General features: G+C 35.0%; 1 protein-coding gene across 1 annotated transcript in view; it reads right to left on the bottom strand.

Annotated features, from left to right (window-relative positions):
• The window catches only part of LOC107490291 (bark storage protein A), a gene marked incomplete in the record, with an annotated part of 3557 nt that extends 2362 nt beyond the window's left edge, over positions 1–1195 (bottom strand). The window contains 1 exon segment of the mRNA XM_016111052.3: positions 867–1195. Coding sequence (XP_015966538.1) covers positions 867–1089 — 223 coding nt within the window.
• Positions 1196–8429: the final 7234 nt, after the last annotated feature.

Below are 8429 nucleotides of genomic sequence, written 5' to 3'. Positions count from 1 at the left end.
TTATTAAATTTAATAAATATTATTATAAGATAAATTAGCCTCCGTTCAAAATGACGGATAAATCAGACTAATTTGTCTGACATGAATAATTTTAAAAAAAATTTAGAATAATAAAAATTATTAGAGTTAAGTGTTTGATTGAACAAAATTAAGTGTTTATCTAATTTGTAATTATTAATGGGCTAACTTTTATATATTTAGATATGAATGTAATTTATTTAATTCAAATACTAAAATTATGTAGGTATAAATATAATACAATATTAGTCATATCGTACAAAATATGTTAAAAAATGTATGTGTAATAAAAATATAATTTGAAAAAAGAAAAACATGTGCCTCACAATAAATTTGACTCCCACCATTCGAAAAAGAATAACAAGTTAGTCATATGGTATAAAATTCATACATGTATGAAGAGAACAAATATATCACTTGTTTGATCAATTAGTGAAGGGCAAATAAATTTATCCAGTAAAAAATAACTAGAGACAAATTTCTCTGATGATGATGAACAATTTTTTCTTTACTTTTCGATCTTGAGGTATTACTTTTAATGACGAACGAGTGACGAGATTAAAGATTTACTTATGAAAAAATTAAAAGACCAACTTCCCAAGAACAATAACCAGCTTTTAATTTTGCATGAACAAGAAAGAGGAAGAAAATAGTTAAAAAGCACACATAACAATATCAAGTAGAATTAATTTTGATGCATGCATGTTAGTTTACATAATCGTATAAATATTCATTTAAAAGAACAGATATACTTAGATGATTTTATAAAATATTTTACACTATCAATGCATACTAATTAAATTCATATAATAATATCAAATAATTAACAAGAGTTTATAAAATGTTACCGGCAAAATCAAGGTTAGGAAACTTGTGATGAGGCACAAAGCTAGGTGATTGAAGAAGAGGTTTGAGCTCAAAGGCATTTGGCACCACTATTCCAATATATGTCCCTTCCTTATTCACATTCATTATTTCTTTCCATGTAGCTTCTGGAATAACTGAACCATACACATAGATCATCATTATTCCCAATACCACAACACCATATAGTAACCCTAATAACCCCATTTTTCTAATTCTATTTCTCCTAATAATCCTAATAACCCCAAACCTTATATGGATGACCTTATAGATACCTAGTTCTCTTTAACTAACTATATATATTTTGAAAATATAGCAAATAAAATATAATCCAACTACAAATTTTATAAATATAGGATATTATCAACTACCCTCATAAATATTCATTTATTAATTATTAACTTCATTTTCAACTGTTAACGATTCTAATAATATTTTAATAATAAAGTTTATTTTATCTCATGCATATATAGTATAAGAAGAAGTATACAACTTGATCACGTGTCCACGTATATATATATATATATATAAACCTATGACTACGTACTAAGCAAAAAGCATCGTGGCCTTTGGTTATGGAAAAAGAAATGGGAATATTTTTAATTTAATTAGTTACGTTGTGTCCTTAATTCCAACTGGCTATATTTGAAAACAGGAGCAAGCCAATAGCTTCCAAAGACCAATCATCAAATCTTTTAAAAATAAAATATAATGTATTATCATTTCTTTTGCCCCAAGCTATGTCCCAATCAAGGTTTATCAATACTACAGCCTAATGGAGAAGACTTGATAATGATGACGTAGTGAGCAATTTGAATTGTATCTCTCCATTGTCCATTCCTTCACGGTGATAGAAGTTGACCTCTAACTAGCTAGTGTCCATTGAAAATAAAGAACTATATATTAGGACACGAAAGTTTTTAAATAAAATTGATAATTACTTTGTATATACGGTCTTAATCATTGAAATATGAGAATGTAAGATACACGAGTTTTTGTTCTGAACATTATTAAGGACTTCACTAAACTAAATGACATCAATAATCATAAGGATTCCTTGAAAGAATTATTATGCAAGAGTAGACTAATACTTTGCTCTAACTTCCAAGACCAAAACTGTGATATTATATACTTTTTCTTTTAAGTTTTTCTCACCTATATATATATTCTATTTAAAATCGTAACTTTTGACTTGGTCTTGTATTTTTTTTTATTGTTAGAGGTCATGTTAAGCTAGCAGCAAGGAAGGCTCACTAGTTCTGCCTCTCTCTATTTCAGTTAATTATTCTATTTTTTAGTTATTTTGTTTTTTTTTTTTTTGTGCTTTCTGTTGAACTGTATTTACAAAAACTTTTAGAAGTGTGTCTCAGTTAGTTACAAATAGATGCTAGTTATCAGAGTGCTAAGTTAATTAGTCTATGTACCAGAAGGTTTCAACTATCTATAAATGTTCTCACTCTCTGTAACTTACTGCTCAAGTTTTTCAGTTCAATGAAATTTCATTTACCCTTAACTCTACTCTCTCCTTTCTATTTACTCTTCTTCTAAAAGTTGCCTCTGGAGTTTAGTACTTTTTATGGTATCAGAGCCATTGGCTTCACAAGATTCAATACGCCACAAGTAACTACAAGCCGTTCAATCAACAATGGCACAAAGCTTCGTCGCAACACCAATCTCCATAAAACTAGATAAGGACAACTTCTTGCGGTGGAAGGATCAAGCAATCTCAACTATAGAAGGAAATGATATGCTAAGTCATGTCACAGAGAGAGAGGAATTCCTTAGCAGTTCATAGCTTTGGAGAATGGCATAGACACAACAATCAATCCAGATTATCAACAATGGAAACGGCAAGATGCACTCCTTAATTAAGTCGTGGTTATTGGCTTCAATGAGCAAACTTTTCACTACAAGAATGGTAGGTTGCGTGTATACACATCAAATATGGAAAAGATAGGAAGATCATTTCTCCTCATAGATCAAAGCTAAGGTGATGCAGTTGAAGAACAAGCTCAACACTCTCCAAATTGGAGGATCTGTAACTAAATATTTCTTAATGATCAAAGGTACAAGTGATGCATTGGCCTTAGTAGGTGAATTAGTGAAGGAAAGTGATCATGTTAATGCAATCTTGCATGGCTTGACTGAGGAGTATTCTTCAGTATATACATCAGTACTAGCTAGATCTAAAAGCATTACTGTGGCAGAATTAGAGGCACTATTGCTTGCTCATGAAAGCATGCTTGCAAAATTTAGAAAACCTAAGGTGTTTATGCAAGCTAATATAGCACAATTCAGGAACTATGATCAAAATTATCAAGCTAGGAGAGGCTTCAGAGGCAGTTTCAGAGGAAGAGGAGGTCGAACATTTAGAGGAGGTAGGAGTTACTCTGAAGGAAGTCAGATGCAAGAAAGAACAGGTAGTGGACAGTTCAACAATGATGCACAATTTTCAAATGGAAGGGGTTAATACAGCAGAGGGCAAAGAATGTACAATGCAAGGGAAAATAGTAATAGGCCACAGTGTCAATTATGCGACAAAGTTGGACACATTGCAAGAACCTGTTGGTACAGATACAGTGAAGATCAATATTAAGAGGAGGATTATGGAAGAGAAGTCTACAATAACAGCAATAATCAGGTGTCTCAACCTGAAGCAAACTTCTGCAACACTAGCAACAGTGCAAGATTCCAGCTGGTATCCTGACTCAGGTGCTACACATCACATGACACATGATGCAAAAAATCTGATGGAAAAAGAAGAATACTGTGACAAAGAGGAGATTGTAATCGGCAATGGCATAGGTTTGCAAATTTCTTTTGTTGGAAATTCATGTTTTAAGACTAATTTGAGCTCTAGATTACTGCACATGAGAAAACTGTTGTGTATGCCTGAAATTACAAAGAATTTAATGAGTGTGCATCAATTATGCTATGACAATCAAATTTTCTTTGAATTCCATAATGATAGGTGTTGTATAAAGACTAAAGAGACAAGGAAGGTGGTGCTTCCACGCACTATAAACAAAGGTCTTTATAGATTTACTAATCTTTACAACCTACAAATACTAGCTACCTATACCTCTTCAGTAAGAAACAAGAACAAATTTGTGATGTGGCATGCTAGATTAGGCCATGCCAACCATTTAGTTGTCTCTAAAGGCCTGAAAGCTTGTAAAATTGCTGCCTTACCTGAGAAAATTAATTGCTTAGCTTGTTGCATTGAAAAATCTCATCATTTACCGTTTTCCTCTTCACAAATCTTGTATAAACACCTTTTAGAACTTGTGTAGTCAGACATTTGGGGGCCTGCTCCTATGTCAGATAGTAATAGAAACTGGTACTTTGTCAACTTTATTGATGCATTTTTAAAATATACCTGACTTTATTTAATCAAATCTAGAGCTCAATTGAAAACAGTTTTTGAAAATTTCCAACAAACAGTTAAATTGCAATTAAACACTAAATTCAAAATGTTACAAAGTGATAATGCTGTTGAGTACATTAGTCTATCAAAGATACTGCAGGAAAAGGAAGTGCTGCATAGGTTTTCCTGCCTACATGTCCATCAATAGAATGGATCAGCAGAGAGAAAGCACAGGCATATTGTAGAGATGGGACTCACTCTACTAGCTGGAGCCTCTATGCCTACCAAATTCTGGGGAGAAGCTTTTTGCACTGCTGCAAAGCTGATTAATATCCTCCCAACACTAGTTCTAAATGGTGTATCCCCGGCAGAAAAGCTATTTGGAAGGAAGCCTTCATATGAAAACCTGCGTGTGTTTGGTTGCCTGTGCTTCCCACATCAAAGACCATATAACAAGCACAAATTAGATTTCATGTCGTCCCCTTGCACCTTTATTGGCTATGGAATAGTACATAAAAGGTACAAGTGCCTCACTCAACAAGGCAAGGTCATAGTCACTCCTAATGTTGTGTTCTTCGAAGATCAATTTCTCTATAAGCAAAACACTATCAAAGCTAACCCAGAACCCTCAGTAAATAAACTATTATTGCCTACAATTCCAAAACTACCAAAGCTCTCACCAAACTTACCTGAAAGCAATCACCATCAGTCTCCCTCCTGCCTAAACCAGCCTTCAAAAAATCAACAAAAACCTGTAAATGACAGTACTACTAGCACCCTCCAATCACTAAACCCTTCACCCAGCCCACAAGCTCCCATAGCAGCATCATCAATACCAGTCCCCTTTCCTATAAATGACTTTGAAATTGTGCTTACTAGCTGTGAACCTGAACCTGCCCCCACAACAGCTCCACAAAACATCCAGCCTATGATAACCAAAGGCAAAGCTGAAATTGTTAAGTCAAAACTCTTCTTGGCAAGTGTTAAACCAAGAAGTGTCAAACACGCTCTCAAGGTACCTGAATGGAAGGCAGCAATGGATCTTGAATATGAAGCCTTGATCAAGAACAATACCTGGGAGCTAGTCAAGCTTCCACCAAACAAAGATGCCATTGGAAGCAAATGGGTCTTCATAATCAAGTATAATGCAGATGGCTCCCTGCAAAAGCATAAAGCAAGACTAATTGCTCAAGGGTTTGTTCAAAAACCAGGTTCTGATTTCTCAGAAACCTGTAGCCCAGTGGTGAAGCCTACTTCTATAAGAATGTTACTGTCAGCTGCTCTATCAAAGTCATGGATAATCAGGCAGTTAGATGTAAACAATACCTTTCTACATGGTGATCTAGTTGAGGAAGTGTACATGAAGCATCCCCAAGACTATGAACAAGGGGACCCTTCACTAGTATGTAAGCTCATCAAAGCTCTCTATGGGCTGAAATAGGCTCCAAGAGAGTGGTACTGTAGGCTTGCTAATGGCCTTAAGGAGCTTGAATTTATAGCCACAAATTTAGATGTAGCAGTGTTCATTCGAAATGCTACCAATATAAAAACCTACATCCTTTTATATGTAGATGACATAATTGTAACTGATGAATCAGCTGAGAGTGTTAAGGAAGTAATACAGTAGCTAAATTCAAAGTTTGCTCTCAAAGACCTGGAAGATCTGCACTATTTTCTTGGAATCCAAGTAACCAAGACAAAAGATGGAGGTTTAGTTCTCACACAGTAGAAGTATGTTAGCGAGCTCTTGAAGAAAGCTGGTATGGTGGGATGTGCAGCTTGTTGATAAGCCACTATTTTATGGTTTATATTGTGCTAAATTGAGTGGATTTTATAAATCTTTCGTACACTTATTCATACTAATTGCATGAGTTTACGTTTTCCTTCCTGATTTTGTGCTATGATTGAAAACATGCTTCTTTGGCTTTTATTTTCTTTTATTTGAATCCTCTCTTATTATCATTCAATGCCTTGATATGTGTGTTAAGTGATTTCAGGAATTACAGGGCAAGAATGGCTTAGAGGATGGAAAGGAAGCATGCAAAAGTAGAAGGAATACAAGAAGTTGAAGAAATTGCTAAGCTGTCCAACCTGACCTCTTCACACTCAAACGACCATAACTTGAGCTACAGAGGTCCAAATGATGCGGTTTTAGTTGTGTTGGAAAGCTAACGTCCAGAGCTTCGATTTGATATATAATTTGCCATAGTGGCCGTACAGATAAAACCTTTTAGCATGGAGCTTTTTCTTCACAATTCTTGATTTATTTATTTTCTTTTTGTGCATTATATTTTTTTTTGTTGCCCACAGTATCTCCTAATCCGACAGATCAAAGACTAATCTGTTGTGGATCTGAGCTCTATTTAAAGGTCTGCCACTGTCCAATGAGTTGTTGTATGCATAAGACGGGATTCGAACACCTAACACTTGCTTAAGTGAACAAGTGAGCTGACGACCAACCCAAGTTGATTTGTGCATCAAAAAAGATGTGAACAACCTCCCGAGGAGGTTGATAATGAGCCTTGAGTGTCAGTTTATATTTCTTTCTTATAGAAATAAGAACTACTTCGTTGCAAGTATAGCTCCAAACCAACAAACAATTCTCCCAATAAAAAATTTTGAGTTGTCACATGTACAAACCCCAAATAAGAATTAACCGGAGTATTTGGACTCTGAGTCGTCTCACGAGGATTGCAATGAAGTGGTCAATTATTGGCTATGAAGGGATATTTTGGGGTTTTTTGGAATAAGAGACATGAAAAATAAATGGTAAGGAAACTCAAATAACAAAAGGGCCTTGGCAAGGGTTGGTGGTCAAGGATCTCTATCCTTATCACTAACCACAACATGAAAATTGGCAAGGATCAACCCCATTAAGTCATCCTCTAACTAATAAAGGAGAGTCAAATGAGTTATGTCAATCCAAGTCCATAAGTCCTAGGTCTCCACCAATTCAATTAGTGAGATCTAAGGTCAATGGCTCCCAATCATCAATCACTTGGACATTAGCAACTCAAGAGTTCCTAAATTATCTTCCCAAGCCAAGAGCATAGAATTCTACTCTAAAATCCTTCCAAGCATTTTGTCAAACACTTGGAAGGCATAAAAGGAAAGCATAATAAATGGCAAGAATTAGTGAAATCTAACAACTACCAATTGCAAGGAAGGTAAAATCTCAACTCAAATCAACAATAAAAGAGCATCAACATTAAATTGCATTAAAGAAAAGGTCCAAATCCAACAAGAGTTCATCATCACAAAAGATAGCAAAAAAGGGAATTAACATGAAAACTAAGAGGGATCAAGAATAGAAACATGAAATTGTAGAGAAAACAAGATGAGAACATGAAATCGGAACTAGATTTAAGATGAAATTAACCTAATCTACCCTAATTCTAGAGAGAAGAGGGAGCTTCTCTCTCTAGAAATTACACTACATGATGCTAATGCTACAATCAATTGCTCCCCCTTGCTTGGGCTTCAATTCTGCATGAAATACACTCAGAAACAGGTTGGAATTGGGCTTGGACTGCTCAAAAATTGTCCCCAGCATTTTGCCTTTAAGTGAGTCACGTGCGAGTATCGGCGCATACGTGATGAGCGGATAATTTGTACGCTTTTTGGCATTGTTTTTAGTATGTTTTTAGTATGATCTAGTTAGTTTTTAGTATATTTTTATTAGTTTTTAGTTAAAATTCACTTTTCTAGACTTTACTATGAGTTTGTGTGTTTTTCTGTGATTTCAGGTATTTTCTGGCTGAGCATACACCAAGTGGGCCCGGAAGTGGATTTTTATGTCATTTACTCATCTCTGTAAACCCTAGGCTACTAGTTTTCTATAAGTAGGACCTTTTACTATTTTATTATCATCTTGGTTCTTCTGGTTCCCTCTCTGCGGCCGAAACCAATGATCACACTATCACTTATGTATTTTCAACGGTGGAGTTTCTACACACCATAGATTAAGGTGTGGAGCTCTGCTGTACCTCGAGTATTAATGCAATTACTATTGTTCTTCTATTCAATTCCGCTTGTTCTTGTTCTAAGATATCACTTGTTCTTCAACTTGATGAATGTGATGATCCGTGACACTCATCATCATTCTCACCTATGAACGTGTGCCTGACAACCACCTCCGTTCTACCTTAGATTGGGTGGATATCTCTTGGATTCTTTAACC

Source organism: Arachis duranensis, chromosome 5, assembly GCF_000817695.3.
Source record: "Arachis duranensis cultivar V14167 chromosome 5, aradu.V14167.gnm2.J7QH, whole genome shotgun sequence".
Classification (NCBI taxonomy): domain Eukaryota; kingdom Viridiplantae; phylum Streptophyta; class Magnoliopsida; order Fabales; family Fabaceae; genus Arachis; species Arachis duranensis.
The sequence above is the reverse complement of the archived record's forward strand: the minus strand, read 5'-3'. Positions and strand labels throughout refer to the sequence as shown.